The sequence below is a fragment of the Schistocerca gregaria genome, chromosome 1, assembly GCF_023897955.1.
Source record: "Schistocerca gregaria isolate iqSchGreg1 chromosome 1, iqSchGreg1.2, whole genome shotgun sequence".
NCBI lineage: Eukaryota > Metazoa > Arthropoda > Insecta > Orthoptera > Acrididae > Schistocerca > Schistocerca gregaria.
Genome location: NC_064920.1, coordinates 573,654,913 through 573,674,290, shown reverse-complemented (window position 1 = coordinate 573,674,290; position 19,378 = coordinate 573,654,913). Strand labels below are relative to the sequence as shown.

The 19,378-nt window shown below is 42.9% G+C and overlaps 1 protein-coding gene across 1 annotated transcript in view; it reads right to left on the bottom strand.

Moving 5' to 3' along the window:
- The window catches only part of LOC126361719 (cytochrome P450 4g1-like), a 96,056-nt gene that overhangs the window by 49,625 nt on the left and 27,053 nt on the right, over positions 1-19,378 (bottom strand). Inside the window, exons 3-4 of the mRNA XM_050007817.1 lie at positions 12,245-12,472; positions 8,611-8,901 (exon numbers count right to left, since the gene is read on the bottom strand). Coding sequence (XP_049863774.1) covers positions 8,611-8,901; positions 12,245-12,472 — 519 coding nt within the window. The remainder of the gene's footprint in view (positions 1-8,610; positions 8,902-12,244; positions 12,473-19,378) is intronic.

The following is a 19,378-nucleotide window of genomic DNA, read 5'->3' as shown; positions in this document are numbered from 1 at the left end:
ATTAACTTTCAAACGTATCGAGTAGGGTAATTCACGCACGGAGGAGGCAGCTCTCAAAACAAGCGTTGCTCATTTACCACTGATACTACATGAAGAAATTGAAGAAATGTATGATGAAATAAAAGAAACTATTCAGATAGTGAAGGGAGACGAAAATTTAATAGTCATGGGTGACAGGAATTCGGTAGTAGGAAAAGGGAGAAGGAAACGTAGTAGGTGAATATGGATTGGGGCTAAGAAATGAAAGAGGAAGCCGGCTGGTAGAATTTTGCACAGAGAACAACTTAATCATAGCTAACACTTCGTTAAGCCTGGAGATACGGACAGGTTTCAGACACATTATATAGTGGTAAGACAGAGATTTAGGAACCAGGTTTTAAATTGTAAGACATACCCAGGGGCAGATATGGACTCTGACCACAATCTATTGGTTATGAACTGTAGATTAAAACTGAAGAAACTGCAAAAAGGTGGGAATTTAAGGAGGTGGGACCTGGATAAACTGAAAGAATCAGAGGTTGTACAGTTTCAGGGAGAGCATAAGGGAACAATTGACTGGAATGGGGGAAAGAAATACAGTAGAAGAAGAACGGGTAGCTATGAGAGATGAAGTAGTGAAGGCAGCAGAGGATCAAGTAGGTAGAAAGACGAGGGCTAGTAGAAACCCCTGGGTAACAGAAGAAATATTGAATTTAATGGATGAAGGGAGAAAATATAAAAATGCAGTAAATGAAGCAGGCAAAAAGGAATACAGACATCTCAAAAATGAGATCGACAGGAAGTGCAAAATGGCTAAGCAGGGATGGCTAGAGGACAAATGTAAGGATGCAGAGGCTTATCTCTTTAAGGGCAAGATAGATAATGCCTACAGGAAAGTTAAAGAGACCTTTGGAGAAAAGACAGCCACTTGTATGTATATCAATGGCTCAGATGGAAACCCAGTTCTAAGCAAAGAAGGGAAGACAGAAAGGTGGAAGGAGTATATAGAAGGTTTATACAAGGGCGATGTACGTAAGGACAATATTATGGAAATGGAAGAGGAGGTAGAAGAAGATGAAATGAGAGATATGATACTGCGTGAAGAGTTTGACAGAGCACTGAAAGACCTGAGTCGAAACAAGGCCCCCGGAGTAAGCAACATTCCATTGGAACTACTGACGGCCTTGGGAGAGCCAGTCCTAACAAAACTCTACCAGCTGGTGAGCAAGATGTATGAGACAAGCGAAATTCCCTCAGACTTCAAGAAGAATATAATATTACCAATCCCAAAGAAAGCAGGTGTTGACAGATGTGAAAATTACCGAAGTATCAATTTAATTAGTCACAGCTGCAAAATACTAAAGCGAATTCTTTACAGACGAATGGAAGAACTGGTAGAACACGACCTCGAGGAAGGTCAGTTTGGATTCTGTAGAAATATTGGAACACCTAAGGCAATACTGACCCTACGACTTATCTTAGAAGCTAGATTAAGGAAGGGTAAACCTACGTTTCTAGCATTTGTAGACTTAGAGAAAGCTTTTGACAATGTTGACTGGAATACTCTGTTTGAAATTCTGAAGGTGGCAGGGGTAAAATACAGGGAGCGAAAGGCTATTTACAATTTGTACAGAAATCAGATGGCAGTCATAGGAGTCGAGGGGCATGAAAGGGAAGCAGTGGTTGGGAAAGGAGTGAGATAGGCTTGTAGTCTATCCCTGATGTTATTCAATCTGTATATTGAGCAAGCAGTAAAGGAAACAAAAGAAAAATTCGGAGTAGGTATCAAAATCCATGGAGAAGAAATAAAAACCTTGAGGTTCACCGATGTCATTGTAATTCTGTCAGTGACAGCAAAGGTCTGGAAAGAGCAGCTGAACGGAATGGACAGAGTCTTGAAAGGAGGATATAAGATGAACATCAACAAAAGTAAAACAAGGATAATGGAATGTAGTCGATTTAACTCGGGTGATGCTGAGAGAATTAGATTAGGAAATGAGACACTTGAAGAAGTAAAGGAATTTTTGCTATTTGGGGAGCAAAATAACTGATGATGGTCGAAATAGACAGGATATAAAATGTAGACTGGCAACGGCAAGGAAAGCGATTATGAAGAAGCGAAATTTGTTAACATCGAGTACAGTGGAGTGTAGCCATGTATGGAAGTGAAACATGGACGATAACTAGTTTGGACAAGAAGAGAATAAAAGCTTCTTTCGAAATGTGGTGCTACAGAAGAATGCGGAAGATTGGATGTGTAGATCATATAACTAATGAGGAGGTATTGAATAGGATTGGGGAGAAGAGAAATTTGTGGCACAACTTGACTAGAAGAAGCGATCGGTTGGTAGGACATGTTCTGAGGCATCAAGGGGTCACCAATTTAGTATTGCAGGGCAGCGTGGAGGGTAAAAATAGTTGAGGGAGACCAAGAGATGAATACACTAAGCAGATACAGAAGGATGTAGGTTGCAGAAGGTACTGGGAGATGAAGAAGCTTGCATAGGATAGATTAGCATGGAGAGCTGCATCAAACCAGTCTTAGGACTGAAGACCACAACAACAACAACTACATACGATTAATAAAGGCAATAAAGAAGACAGTTAGAGAATTGAAGAAGAAAATCCAGAAAGGCATAAAAATAAATGAATCAAACACTACACGAATCCAGGGGTCTACAACACTCATTGCATACACGCACACGGACAACACCACCACTAGACAACAACGGCGAATCTCAACAGACAATCTGCCTCACACGGAAACAAACTGACACATACAACTGGTGATATCAAGAAACAGGAAAAAAACTAGCTTATCAAAACAGTAACTCAATACAGAAGCGTTTAAAGAAGGAAGATAACAGTGACATATTTTAAAAAAATGTGGTACGTGCTAACTCCATGGTAACGGTTGTGATTCTCTATACTTAGGACAGAACAGCAAAACATTTGGAACAAAGTACAAAGAACAGAAAAGAGCATGCAAATATGACACCAGCCTCACAAAATCTGCAGAATACCTCCTATAAAAACATTACCAAACTACCACAATAAAAATAAAAATGAAAACAGCCAGATTCAGTAACAAGAAACCACTCCTAAACCTACAAGAAATATTCTAAATCCAGAAACCATCACAGAAAAGAAACACATATTAAATAACAAAACAAACATTAGCTAATGAAACATGCAGTACATAAATAACATCTCCTCTAGATACCACATAAATAGTATCACACAAAGAGGACACACACACACGCGCACACACACACATACACACACACACACAGAGCGATAGAAGTCGCTCTCACGACCACCAAACAAAACGAAAGATGATCGCATCCCGTAATACAAAAAAAAGCAAATGATACGGCAGAGAGTGCACCTAATAAAAAATGTACATTTATACTGCAGAGCCAAAGAAACTGGTTCACCTGCCTAATATCGCGTAGGTCCCTCGCGAGCACGCAGAAGTGCCGCAACACGACGAAGAGACACTGACTCCTGCAGGGCAGTCCATAACTCCGTAAGAGTACGAGGGGGGTCTAGATCTCTTCTGAACAACACGTTGCAGGGCATCCCACATATGCTCAAGAATGTATGAGCATTACTGGTGACCAAAGGAAGTGTTTAAACTCAGAAGTGTGTTCCTGGAGACACTCTGTAGCAATTCTGGACGTGTGGGGTGTCGCATTGTCCTGCTGGAGTTGCCCATGTCCGGCGAAATGCACAATAGACACGAATGATGCACGTGATCACACAGGACGCTTACGTGTCACCTGTTAGAATATTATCTAGACGTATCAGAAGCCTCATATCACTCCAAATGCCCACGCCCCACATTTTTACAGAGCTTCCACTAGCTTGGACAGTCCCCTGCTGACATGCAGGATCCTTGGATTCATAAGGTTTTCTCTATACCCGTACACGTCCATCCGCTCGATACAATTTGAAACGAGAGTCGTCCTACCAGGCAACATGTTTCTAGTCCAGTGTCGGTGTTAACGATCCGAGGCGAGGCGTAAAGCTTTGTGTCGTGCTGTTATCAAGGGTACACGAACGGGCCTTCGGCTCCGAAAGCCTATATCGATGACGTTTCGTTGAATGCTTCGCATGCTAAAATTTCTTGATAGCCCAGCACTGAAATCTGCAGCAATCTGCGCAAGTGTTGCACTTCTGTCACGTTGAACGATTCTATTCAGTCGTCGTTGGTCCCGTTCTTGTAGGATCTTTTTTCCGGCAGCAACGATGTTGGAGATTTGATGTTTTACCGGATTCCTGATATTCACGGTACATTCGTGAAATGGTCCTAAGGGAATATCCCCACTTCATCGCTATCTCGGAGATGCAGTGTCCCATCGCTCGTCCGCCGACTGTAAGACAATGTTCTAACTCACTTAAATCTTGACATTGTAGCAGCGCTAACCGATCTAATAACTGCGCCATACATTTGTTGTCTTACATAGGCGTTTCCGACCGCAGCGCCCTATTCTGGCCGTTTACATATCTCTGTATTTGAATATGCATGCCCATACCAGTTTTATTGACGTTTCAGTGTATTTCACCTTCGTGGAAGAGCTGTGTAGAAAAATCTAGCACATATGCGAAGAAGAACCTCAGGAATGAACTAAGAAACAAAAATGGGAGTAATGATAATAATTTAATAATTATTATTGTAATACGTTAAAGCATGAGAAATTTTAATGATCCTACAAAAGAGAATTGTAAGAAAAACCATATTGTCACAGTGAACATTGCAGATACTGTAAAATAAAGCGAAGAGGGTATTCTCTAAATAAGACTTTTGTTACAGTCGCTAAAGTCGGTAGTAACCTATGCAACGTCAGATAAAGAAGATATAAATAAGAGTAGTACGTTTCAGCAAGGGTTCGTTCAACATGACTGGGAGAATCACATAAATTCTCGTCCATCTCCAGATACAGACGCTAGAAAGATGCATTATGCATGGCGCAGAGAGTACTCTCCGAACTGAGTCAAGTAATATAACCGATGCTTCCTATCCCATATAATTTGCAAAATGGACGTGACTATAGTGTCTCCGAAATTCGAACTCGCCCTTGGGGTGGGAAACTGCCCCTAAAAGCGGAAGAATCGGCAATGACCCATGGCATGAGGATGCAGAAGGCAATGGAAACCACACGACGTGACGCCTGTGATTGACAAAAGCGCCATGATGATCTCTCCATTGGCAAAAGATTCCGGAATAGTTCAAAATGTTCAAATGTGTGTGAAATCTTATGGGACTTAACTGCTAAGGTCATCAGTCCCTAAGCTTACACAATGCTTAACCTAACTTATCCTAAGGACAAACACACACATCCATGCCCGAGGGAGGACTCGAACCTCCGCCGGGATCAACCGCACAGCCCATGACTGCAGCGCCTTAGAACGCTCGGGTAATCCCGCGCAGCCAGGAATAGTTCTCCATTCGTATCTCTGGGAGGGAACTGCCAAGGAGAAGGTGAGGATGAGAAAAGGGTTGAATAACCAACGAAAAGATAACGTTCTACGAGTCGGAGTGTGGAATGTCAGAAGCTTAAACGTGGTAGGGAAGCTAGAAAATCTAAAAAGGGAAATGCAAAGCCTCAGTCTAGATATAGAATGTGTCTGTGAAGGTAAACGGAAAGAAGAAATGGATTTCTGGTCATATGAGTATTTGGTAATATCAACAGCAGCAAAAATGGTATAAATGGGGTAGGATTCGTTATGAATAGGAAGGTAGGGTGGAGAATGTGCTACTGTGAACGGGTCAGTGATAGGGTTGTTCTTATCAGTATTGTCAGCAAATCAAAACTGACAACCATAGTTCATTTATACATCCGACGTCGCAAGCCGAAAATGAAGCGATAGATCAAGTATATTAGGGTATTGAAAGGATAATACAGTAGGTAAAGAGAGATGAAATATGTAATAGTCATAGGGGACTGGAATGCAGTTGTAGAGGAAGGGGTAGAGGAAAAGATAACAGGTAAATATGGGCTCTCGATAAGAAATGAGAGAGGAGAAAGATTAATCGAGTTCTGTGATAAATATCAGCTAGTAATAGCAAATACTCTGTTCAATAATCACAAGAGGAGGAGGTATATTTGTAAAAGACCGGGTGATACGGGAATATTTCAGTTAGATTACATCATGATAAGACAGAGATTCCGAAATCAGATACTGGATTGTAAGGCGTACCCAGGAGCAGATATAGACTCAGATCACAATATAGTAGTGATGAAGAGTAGGCTGAAGTTCAAGATATTAGGAAGAATCAACACGCAAAGAAGTGGGATCCGAAATACTAAGGAATGACAAGATCCGCTTAAAGTTTTCTAAAGCTATAGATACAGCAGTAATGAATAGGTCAGTAGGCAATACTGTTGAAGAGGAATGGACATCTCTAAAAAGGGCAATCACAAAAGTTGGAAAGAAAAACATAGGTACGAAAAAGTTAACTGCGAAGAAAATGCTCGTGTATCCAAATGAATGATTGGCGCAAAGAGGCTGACCAGTCTAGGAGACACTGCTCCAGAGAAGTACAAACCTTGCGGTTGAACCTTCAGTTTGAGTACTTTATTTTTATTTGTGGTAAGTACCTATGGGACCAAACTGCTGAAGTAATCGGTCCCTAGGCTTACACACTGCTTAATCTAACTTAAAGTAACTTACGCTAAGGACAACACACATCCATGCCCGAGGGAGGACTCTAACCTCCGACAGATGGAGCCGTGCGAACCATGCAAGACCCCCTAGACCAAGCGCCTACCCCACCCGGCCTGTGTTTTTTAACATGTGTTATGTACACCAAGAGTGGGATATTTTTGCCTCATTCCCCTTTTTTCCTACGTTGGCAACAACGTTGACTCATCCCCTCGAAGGAGAGATTTCGTTATTTATTAAGTGGACAGTTGAGAGCTCTGAACTAAGATACTGGGTGGTTCGTGCCCCAGGTGCTGATGTTTTGGGGGAAAACAAGTGTCACAACCGCAATAGCAAAATCCATGTTGTGAGCGGCTCGCTATTTGCTTCCCCACCCAACGTCTGTTGCTTAGTTGATTATGATTTGTGATCTCGTTCCTCTTGTATGATTATAGATTTGCTTATCGAACAGAGAGATGGCTTAAATTTCCCCTTGGTCTATAATTTGGTTCTGCGTAGTTTCATGATACTGCAGCTAACATACACTACTGCCCATTAAAATTGGTACACCAAGAAGAAATGCAGATGATAAACGGATATTCATTCGACATATATATTATACTAGAACTGACATGTGATTACATTTTCACGCAATTTGGGTGCATAGATCCTGAGAAATCAGTACCCAGAACAACCACCTCTGGCCGCAGTAACGGCCTTGATACTTTGGGCATTGAGTCAGACAGAGCTTGGATGGTGTGTACAGATACAGCTGCCCATGGAGCTTCAACACGATACCACAGTTCATCAAGAGTAGTGACTGGCGTATTGTGACGATCCAGTTGCTCGGTCACCAATGACCAGACGTTTTCAATTGGTGAGAGATCTGGAGAATGTGCTAGCCAGGGCAGCAGTCGAACATTTTCTGTATCCAGAAAGGCCCGTACAGGACCTGCAACACGCGGTCGTGAATTATCCTGTTGAAATGTAGGGTTTCGCAGCGATAGAATGAAGGCTAGAGCCACGGGTCGTAACACATCTTAAATGTAACGTCCACTGTTCAAAGTGCCGTCAATTCGAACAAGAGGTGACCGAGACGTGTAAGTAACGGCACCGCATAGCATCACGCTTCCAATGTGCGTTCAACGCGATGTCGACAAACACGGATGCGACCATCATGATGCTGCAAACAGAACCTAGATTCATCCGAAAAAACGACGTTTTGCCGTTCGTGCACCCAGGTTCGTCGTTGAGTACACCACCGCAGGCGCTCCTGTCTGTGATGCAGCGTCAAGGGTAACCGCAGCCATGGTCTCCGAGCTGATAGTCCATGCGCTGCGAACTTCGTCGAACTGTTTGTGCAGATGGTTGTTGTCTTGCAAGCGTCCCCATCTGTTGACTCAGGGATCGAGACGTCGCTGCACGATCCGTTACAGCCATGCGCATAAGATGCCTGTCATGTCGACTGCTAGTGATACGAGGCCGTTGGGATCCAGCACGGCGTTTCGTATTACCCTCCTGAACCAACCGATTCCGTATTCTGCTAACAGTCATTGGATATCGACCAACCAGCAATGTCGCGATACGAGAAACCGCAATCGCGATAGGCAACAATCCGACCTTTATCAAAGTCGGAAACGTGATAGTACACATTTCTCCTCCTTACACGAGGCATCACAAGAACGTTTCACCAGGCGACGCCGTTCAACTGCTGTTTGTGTATGAGAAATCGGTTGGAAACTTCCCTCATGTCAGCACGTTTTAGGTGTCGCCACCGGCGCCAACACTGTGTGAATGCTCTGAAAAGCTAATCATTTGCATATCACAGCATATTCTTCCTGTCTGTTAAATTTCGCGTCTGTAGCAGGTAATCTTCGTGGTGTAGCAGTTTTAATGGCCAGTAGTGTACATTAAGAAAGAGACCACAAGTTTCAACTTCATGACTACGCCTCGTCTAGTTCGGTACACAAAGGCGTCGCCAACCTCGTCGAAGACCTCCTGGTGAGACAGCGTGTGCGAACGCAGCGACCGCGTGAGTGCCGCCACGAGGGGCGTCTGCCCTGCTGCCAGCGGGGCTTCCTCGAGCGATCCGTCCTCCTGCTGCGGGCTGGCCTTCGGTGGCTCGTGGTCTGCAGCCGAGTCCGCGGCGAAGAGCGGCGTCGTTAACGTGGACATGACGCTGGAGATGAGGCGCACCACCTGGCCCTGGTCGCGGCCCGCCTTGGTCAGCGCCAGCACCCAGCCCAGCTGCAGCCACGGCTGGAAGATGCGCTCCTGTCAACAACAGGCGCCGGCGTCACCCAAAGAACAGAAAGGTAAGAGGAAGGACAGGGCTCCACATCTCTCTGTGTAGTGCGATAGAAATTACAATCACACTACTCTCTTTACCCTCTGAGAGACGTTAGCTAATTATTTCTATACGCATGACATAATTAATGTTTTTTTTACCCGTTGTTATTCGGAAAATAATTACAAAATTTTTATTTTTTATGTTTCATGTCGGATTAGATGGGTAGATCATGTAACTAATGAGGAGGTACTGCATAGAATTGGAGAGAAGAGGAATTTGAGGCACAACTTGACTAGAACACGGTATCGCTGTGTAGGACACGTACTGAGGCATCAAGGAATCACCAATTTAGTTAGCACTGGAGGGAAGCGTCGATGGTTAAAATTGTAGAGGGAGACCAAGAGATACATACGCTAAGCAGATCCAGAAGGATGTAGGTTGCAGTAGGTACTCGGAGATGAAGAGGTTCAAATGGCTCTGAGCACTATGGAACTCAAATTCTAAGGTCAAAGTCCCCCAGAACTTAGGACTACCTAAACCTAACTAACCTAAGGACATCACACACACCCATGCCCGAGGCAGGATTCGAACCTGCGACCGTAGCGGTCGCGCCGTTCCAGACTGTGGCGCCTAGAACCGCTCGGCCACACCGGCCGGCAGATGAAGAGGCTTGCACAGGATAGAGTAGCATGGAGAACTGCCTCAAACCAGTCTTAGGACTGAAGACCATAACAAGAAAATGTTTCTTGCTCAACGACTGAGGATCTGAGCAGCATTGCTTAGTTGGAATTGGAAAATCACCGTACTGTTCATAGCGGTTCATGTAGCTGACTGCGAGCGACTGCAAGATGACATTGCCCCATTTGCTCTCCTTCTGGCAACCATTATTATTGCAATAGCAACTGAAAAACAAAGAAAAACGACATGAAGAACTGTACGAATTTAACGTTTGTATTAAGCAGTTCCATATTGTATCTCGCAGGATTATCTGACATATGATTCAACCTTAATCAAGATAGTTACATTCAGCAACTGTAATTTGCAACAATGGGCAAATACTAATGAGTGATTTATCAGTGTAGAGAAATAAATTTATAATTTCGCCATTTGGATAAAATAATTTGGCAAAGTGTTCTAACTTGGACGATGTTTAAAATGATAATAAGTGATATTAAAGTATTATTCAAACTACGAAACACTGTATTGGCAAAGATTATCTTATAAAGTAGTTGTCTTAATAATGTGGAAATTTTATCAGCGAAAATGATAACCAGTTTCCGAGAATTATGAAGTTTATTGCTAACTAGAGAAAAAAGGATATCCAAATATAGTGCACATCCTTTACTGCAATAAGGTATAATGTAAGTAATGAACATGGCAATGCTTTGTGTTTCTTAAATATCTGTGGAAATTGATACAGGTATGCATCCTAATCACTCTTCCTCATCTCTCTCTGTCTATAACCTCCTCCACCCTCTATTTGTCCATCTCCTCCTTTCCTTCCTTCCTCCCCCCTCTCTCTTTCTCTCCATCACCTCCTCCCCCTCTCTCTGTTCATATCATCCTCCTCTTCTCTCTGTGAATCTTCTATTCCCTCACTCTATCTCTGTCTTTCCTCTCTCTATGTCCATTTCCTCCCAACTCTTCTGTCTGTCCATATCATTCCTCCACTTTCTCAGTCCTTCAGTCTCATTTATTGGTACTACAAGGAAAAACATGATAGTGAATTGAAGTCACTTAAAATTAGTAAGTAAATTGGTTGGGATCATTGGTATATGTGGTGTGATAGGGAACCCTCGAGTTGATGGATCTATGACTAAAGTACCTTCAGTGACCGTCTTTTCAAAACTTTTAATCTGTAAATGTGAAGGATTAAAAAGTTTCAGATGATTCATATTGTATAATAGTATTCTAATTATAAGCCAACAAGCCATAAACAGAACTGTCCAGTTTTCTGTTAAAACCACCTGCAGGAAGAAAAAACGCTGCTATCATGGTTAAAACCGACTGCATGAAAGAAACCGAAACTTCACATTTTCAAAGCATGTCAATTTTTTTCTATTTGTATATATATATATATATATATATATAGTCTATGACTGTCCAAATGTTTTTTAGAGTTTTGTGTAAAAATTTTATCTAATTAACTTAAAAACTTTTCGAGTTTTTTACTAACAATTATTCCCCATTAAATATTATTTATATATTAATGTACCATATATATTAATAATAATGATAATGAACCTTTTTAGAGTACTGTGCAAAAATTTGAAGTAAATAGGGCAAGAACTTTTTGAGAGTTTTGCTAAAAATGTCTCCCTATTAAAAAGATTATAGCCTATGTCCATCTGAATGTTAATTAGAATATTGTATAAAACTATGTTTTTCCTAGCAACATTGGTCCTTTTTATGTTATTTTTATATTTATATACCATACATATTAAAAACAATATGTAGTGTATGTCGATCTGAACATCTATTAAAGTATTGCGTAAAACTCTGAAGAAAATTAGGCAACAGATTATTAAGATTTCTGCTAATGATGTTTCCCTTTTCTTTATTATATTAATATTCCTATATAAAATGCATATTAAAAATGTGTAGCCTACATCCATATAAATGTTTATTAGAGCGAAGTGTAAAAATTTTAAGAAAAAGCTAAAACGCAATTTTTTAAGATTTTTGGTAATAATGTTACCCCTTTACATATAATACATATTTATATACTACATATATTAAATCAGTATGTAAGCTATGTCCATCTGAATGATTTTTGGTGTGTCATATAAAAATTTTAAGTAAATCAGGCATGAATTTTCAAGATTTTTAAAAAATATTTCATATATATATATATGAATCCTACATCCATCTCAATGTATATTAGAGAAACGTATGTGGGACTAGCTCGGATGTCAACTCTACTCAGCGCCACTATCCAGGATATCAACGACCAGACAGTCAGCTTGGCTCAGGAGAGGATACAACGGCTTTACGATACCCTTCCCAAATGAATCAGTGCATATATCCTGGCCAGAGGGGGTGCAGTGCCATACCGATTAGTGGGCTCTTGCTGCCAAGAGATGAATTAGACTCGATTTTGTAATGACTGAAATAATATCACATACCCTGTCAACCCGCGAAGTTTCGTTTTCTCCTCCTCCCCTTCTGGGTGTTTCACATTTCTGTCAGGCAGTGTATGATGCACGGGTGAGGCAAATTATTAGTTGAAATTATTATGCTTCAACCGAACTGAAAGTTCGCACAAGACAGGAAAACAGACGATGCAGTGGTACTAGTGGGAGACCGATGAGCGGTTTCGGGGCTTACCTGCATGATCTCCATGGCGCGGGTCATGGCGCTGACGAAGGCGGCCCTGCGCGTCGGACACGGCTCCACGGCGTCGAGCGTGGTGCCGGCGAAGTTGTACAGCCCCAGGTCCAGCGACCCCAGGAACAGCTCCGGGAAGGGCTCCGTCTCGGCGCCCGCCGTCGCGGCCAGCCGCTCGCAGACTCGCACCGCGTTGTGGTTGAACGACGCCATGAAGCTCTTCAGCGCCTGCGCAAACACTGCTGTCACCGTCCGTCTTAGTCAAAGGCACACACTAACGGCCCAAGATATTATGACCTCTGCCCACCACGACACTCAATGCCGCCTGATCGTGTTGTGGGCAGGAAAGTAAGTGAGCAAGAAAAAGAAGCGAGGGGGGGGGGGGGGGGGGGGGGAGGGAGATCATTCATTGCAGCGACGATACGGGTCGCAAAATGGGGAAATTCACTGACATAAGCGACTTCGACTAATGACAGATTGTCATGGCCTGGGGCCTCGAACCAGCCCATCAGAAATGGTGAAGCTGGTGGACTGTTTGCATGTTGCTGTCATTGTCATCTACAGGAGTTGGACAAAAATATGGCACACCGCGAGAAATGCATGCCTGAAAATAAATGCAGATGCTGGCCAAGCTTGCAGGTAGTGCTGTTGTACAAAGGGCGTTCAGAAAGTTTTGGACGGTCGTCTCTATTTTTTTTATTTTTTGCAGGAGGAGAATGAATTTTTTTTGTGAACAAACTTGGAACAAGTATCTATAAGTTGGTATATAAAAGTATTTTCTTTTATTTATAGGTGAGCCATAATGGATCGTGAAATAGATGTCGTGACAACGGTCGGCGATGGAGTTGCTCTTCAAGACCTCCGTTTACTCTGCCACATCGATTCACAGGAAGTTTCTCCCTGTTTATGGGGAGGACACAGTGGATCACAGCGGTGGTTGCAGAGGTTCAAAGAAGGTGATTTTTCTCTATTGGACAATCCACGATGCTGTAAACCAACGACGGCAGTGAGTGATGTGAATAAAGTGACCGTTGATCTAATCATCCAAAATGACAGATGTGTGACAAAACGACAGCTTGCTGAAATGATTCGTTTGTCATTGGGTAGTGTGCTATCACTGTTACAATCACTAGGGTACAGAAAAATCTGTGCACGTTGGATGCCTAGATTATTGACAAGAGAAATGAAAACTATGAGGAAGAATGTGTGCGAGGGTCTCATGAAGACCTTTAATGAAGTGTGGAAACAGTGTTTTGACGGCGTCATTAACCAGGATGAAACATCGTTGTTTTTGTCCGAACCTGAGAGCAAAACGCAATTCATGCAGTGGCGTCATGTGGGTCCCCCAAGAAAGAAGATACCGAGACTTTCACCAGGCCGAAAGGTGATGGCCACCTTCTTCTATGATCAGTGTGGTGTCATTTTCATTGACTTTTGGAACCTGGCTCCACAATTAACAGGGACCGTTACTGTTTGCCATCGGACAAGCTGCGACATGCCATCAAAATCTACAGACCACAGCTTCAAAGTCAGCTCATCAGACTGCATCATGACAATGCCACACCCCATACAGCCCTTATGAAGCAGTAGAAAATCACGAAAATGGGTTGGAAAATTGTTTCTCGTCCTCCCTACAGTCCAGACATAGCTCCGTCTGATTTTTACCTCTTTGGTGGTCTGAAGGTCCACCTGCGCGGTAAAACATTTGACAGCGAGAAAGACCTTATTTCTTGTGTCAAGCGATGATGTAAAAGTCAATCCCCAGAATTTTACAAAGTGCGTTTACATCATGGAAAGAACGTTGGGCCAGATGTGTCACAGCTGAAGGAGGCTACATTGAGGAGGCTCAATGTATATAGCTAAATGTTCCAAGTATGTAAAAAAAGATTTCATTTTCCTCCTGCAAAAAATAAAAAAAATAGTGACGACTGTGCAAAACCCCCTTTGTATTTGACCATGAACGGCAACAGTGGATTGTCCTAAATATGTCTCAAGTGTCAGTTGTTGTGATGCAGTATGCAGGAGCTAAGAGAAATCGAATGTCGTAAATTGTCAAAGCTCGTATGGTGGGTGCTTCCTCAACCAAGGCAGCCGAAGTGTTTGAAGAGGCTCCGTATCGAAAATTAATAGCGCATACAGGAAAAGTGGAGTAACGTTATCCGTTAAGCCACAATGCTGAAGAAAGTGTGGATTGAGTGTTCGTGACAGACGCTCATTAGAGAGGATTGTGACTAAAAATAAGACAGTGACAGTTGCAAAAGTCACTGCAGAAGAGAATCTTACACTCGCGAAGCCCGTCAGCACGAAAATAACGTGAAGGAACCTCCACAAGCTGGGAATTTCAGGGTGAGCCGGAATTCCAAAACTACTCATCAGTGATGCAAATGGCCGTAACAGGGAAACGTGGTGTTGGAGCCATAGAACCTGGATTATCGGGTAATGAAAGAAAGTCATTCGGTCGTTCCAAACTTTTTCCAGCTTCTGGACGAGTTTACGTCCCAAGTGTGAAACTTGACGGAGGTTCAGTGATGATTTGGGCAGATACATCGTGGCATTTCATGGGCCACGTGCGCACTCCTCAAGATCGCATTATTGCCAAGGGTTGTGTGTCATTTTTGACTGATCAGATCCGTCCTGTGCCTTGTGCACGCGACGTCCTTAGCGCTAGGTTTACGGTAGTATCTGCCTTGAATATATCTCTGATCCGTTGCCGGGAAGTTGGGGCGCATGAGCAGCGGCGATCGCGGGATCCCGATCGCGCGCGGCAAGCAGAGAAAAGTGACTTGCTGGCAGCAGTGTGGGGAGTTGGAGGTTCTTTTTTTTTTTACCTAGGACGTGTAAGCGCTCTGCTGTGCTGAACTTATTTGGAAAGTCCAGCCTCTTAAATGCTGTTGGCGCCATCACGGTTGTCGGAGTTGAAATGTCAGCTACTCGATCACTGAAAGAAGTGACCCTTTGTGACCCACTGCATCCTAGTTTCTTTAGGATACAGCTGCTATTTGTGGTCATTCCTCCGGTATTCTGTTGCGAGCGAGGACGCTCCGTTGTATTTATCTACCACGCTGTGTTTAGCCGATTTTCTGGACAGATATTCGCGACTTGTGGCAAACGTGGATTGTAATTTGGATTTTGATTCCTGCTTACCATGTTAGTGGGTAGCATAGTTAGTTATTGTGTTCGCAATCCCACGCTTACTGTTAAACATTTTCTATAAGCTACTAGTCTGATATATTACCTATTCACTGGTTGCCAGCCTTCTTTTATTTAGTAATGTTTTGTATTTTATTAGAGTAGTGTTTAATTTTGCTTATGGATGTGTGTTACAGGACAGATAAGACATAATTTAATGCCTTGTTTATTGAATACAAGAGCTAAACCAGAAAGGGAGCCTCACTGCAGGTCTTAGTTGGTCTTCTGGCTTTCACTGGATTATTTTTGGTAATTTAAATTTCTCGTTCATCTGTGGAAAAGATATCTATCTTGTAAGATAGCTGTCCAGCTGATCCTAGTACACCCACGTTACTTGTTATTGGCTGTTTGCCGAATTAGCCACCTCTGCAGCAATTATATTGTGGTGTGTTTGTTTGCTTTTTCTACCCGGCGAGCTTAGCTAATAATTTCTGTTTATTTGATCGGCTACTGCCATAGGATGCTTCCCTGTAACCTTCTGAGATTAAGTTTTGCCTTATTTTGGCGTCCTTTGTTTCAGATGCATATGACACCGGCCAAGGTTGCTTTACACTTATAATTACTCCAAGTTTTCATATGGTTTACTATGGCTGATTTCTTCTAAATCCTGCGTATGTAAATCTAAGCAATACCGCCTAGAGGCGGCTTTTAGCATAAGTTTGCTTTGGCCTTTTGTAGTACTATGTATGTTTTAGGCAGCTTGTCATGAAGATGCCACGAAGTTCACAACTTATACCTGGGGTTTTTGATCGGTCATAGCATCGTACCGCTCACTGTGTTTTTCCGTCGGAGGTTCGAGTCCTCCCTCGAGCATGGGTGTGTGTTCTCCTTAGTTAAAGTTAGACTAAGCAGTCTGTAAACTTAGAGACCGATGACCTCAGCAGTTTGGTCCCATAAGACCTTATCACAAATTTCCAAAATTTTTTACTTTTTATAAGACTGACGGCCTGCCTACCCGAAAGGTGCACTTAGACGTATGTTTTAAAGACGCTTAGAATATTTACTAAGATGCATCTTGAGTTCTTAACCTTGTCCTATCCCTGCCGTAAATGTTATTAAAGTTTTTTGAATAGTGAAATTTTCATCACATAAGATTGGTCAGTGTTGCCTTAAGCTGGTCTTACGGGTGAGTTACCTTGTTCCTTAATGAAATTTGTATGTAAAATTTAATTTCTTAAAAGGGCTTTACCGTGCCAGACATTAGTCGTTGGGCCTTAAGTTGTTCGTGCGGTTGCCAAGTATAGTTATTCTTAACAAACGACGCCTTATGACAATTAACAATTCTTGTCCCAACAGCCAACAGCCTAGTACTTTACATTATTCTGATAAGAAAAGGAAGAAGATTTTATTGTGGGCCCGCCAATGTGCGGCGATCTTTGTATATTTTAAAATATCACTTTGCACCCAAGCATTTTTATAATTGAATTTACCGATTTGGTGAGCCTTGGGTTTAATTGCTTTATTTAGTAAGCATCGGTACTCCCACTAATAAATTGGGTACTTTATTCATTTAAAATGTTCAGTTGATTTTAATGATAAATTACTTTTGAATTATACGTAGTTTTGTTAACTTAGTAGCTTACCAGTCCCCAACCTACTCCGTTCCGCCTTTCATCCCATGGTACGATGTCTATTACCCAATGGGCAGGGCCGCTGTTCACACAGTTCGCATCGTCCAGTGCTGCTCTTGTGAGCACGAGGATGGCTTGGCACATCGGTGGCTACCACAGTTCGGAGATGTCAATAATATTGAGTCTCTGCGGTACACTTTGCAGAGAACGGCGCGTGCTTGCAGTCCACCGCCATCATCGTTGCCTAAACTTTCCACTATTTTACATAACGAATGATATAAGATTCGCTTAGTAACCATGGGCAACCAGTATTTATCCCGAGACGACTAGGAGCTATTTCGGATGCCAACGGTTTATCTACGCCATAGTAGACATTGTAACGTATAGTGTTTTTCGTGTTTCCATATTTTTTCCCACACGCTATGTGAACAGTGGTTCAAATGGCTCTGAGCACTATGGGACTCAACTGCTGTGGTCATCAGTCCCCTAGAACTTAGAACTACTTAAACCTAACTAACCTAAGAACATCACACGCATCCAAGCCCGAGGCAGGATTCGAACCTGCGACCGTAGCACTCGCACGGTTCCGGACTGCGCGCCTAGAACCGCGAGACCACCGCGGCCGGCTATGTGAACAGTGGTTGAAGGGCTGTGAAACAACGAGTAGGCGGCAAGTTGTTGGACGCTCCTACCTCATCGCAGAACGTGGAGGCTGAAGTCGTGTCCGTTCTGTAAAGCAGAAAAGGCGGCGATCTGTAGCAGACCTGGCGACACGGCAAAAATATGGCGCAGGCACGAGTGTTTCAGAGCACGCCGTTCAACATCGGCCTCTGCAGAAGACGACCACTACTTGTTCCCATGTTGATCCAACAACGTCGCCAATGATGATTATAGTGAGCACAGGAGATTTGGCGCTGTACCAATGGAAACGCGTCACCTGGTCGGATAAAGCACGTTTATTGTTACGCTAGATAGATGGTGGCGCAGTGGTTAGCACACTGGACTCATTTTAGGAGGACGACGGTTCAAACCTGCGTCCGCCCATCCTGATTTAGGTTTTTCGTGATTTCCCTAAATCGCTTCAAGCAAATTCCTTCCTCACTCTTTCGTAATCTAATGGGACGGATGACCTCGCTGCCTGGTTCCCTCCCCTAAATCAACCAACCAGATAGATGGTCATATTCGGATACACCGTCATCCAGAAGAACAACTGCTCGTAACATGCGCCGCCCCACGGATGCAGGCTGCGGCGGATATTCACCTGGATCCCCGCGACATCTTGGTAGTAATCGAAGACATCATGATAGCTTTGGACTACGCGTTCATTACTGGGAACCACGTGCATCTCTTCTAGTGTATCTCCCCTGTCGGCGACAGCTTGTTCCAGCAGGGTAACTGTGTGTCAAAAGGCCAGAATCGTTTTACAGCGGTTTGAAGAGCATGTCAGGGAACTCGGTATCGCTATAAATATTTAATCATACAACCACAAGTATTAGGCACGTAATCCACAACAACTCGTTTTGTAATCAAGCTCATTCATCTAGCTAAATTAATCCTTCAAAAGTGTACATCCAAAGTACTCAGGGTCAAAATATATAAACAAATAACATTATTTGGGTATGAAGTCCTCGTCTTACTTTAAAAATGGCAACATCAGACTCTGTGCCGTTAATTCATACTGCCGCACATCCTCCAAAGCGTTATCTCCGTAAGGCGGTAAACATCGGTCGCATCAGCTTACTCTCAGTGCACCACTAGTTCGTAAATATGTGTATGGCTTTGACAGACTGCTCAGCACTGAGCTATCAGCAGTTCCGCTACATTCCGCTACATTCCAGAGACTAATGGTTATCTGTGCCAAATCAAACACAATTGTCGTACTGACACCAATCTTAACAAATATCTAAAAAACTATAGGAGAAGGCATTACCACGGTCCATGACCGAAACCGGTAGAGACACAGATTTTTAAAACACACAGCTGATGATATTTCTACAGGTGCATTTCTTTTAATTTTCAGGGCAAAACTGAGGCAATTAAGCGATGTGTAAAGTAATTTCAAATGACAATGTATGCACCTAATCGAAATATCGGCTGTTGTCGATGACGTCACCTTACTGCTTTGTCCCCAGACATAGTACAACATCTATGCTCTTGACGCAGAACGCAGAATGATATGATAATTAACAAAATGCTGTAAATAGTGTTCACGGGTTTGCCGCCGGATAGTGATGTGCAGATCTCACAATATTTCCTCGGAGTAAGTGTACGATATCTTCTGGTGGTTGAACTTTGCTGGTGGCTACGTACAACTGACAGCATCCGCGTGTCGACAGCCCGTATATAGAACAAAAGCGCAAAGAATGCGCAGGTG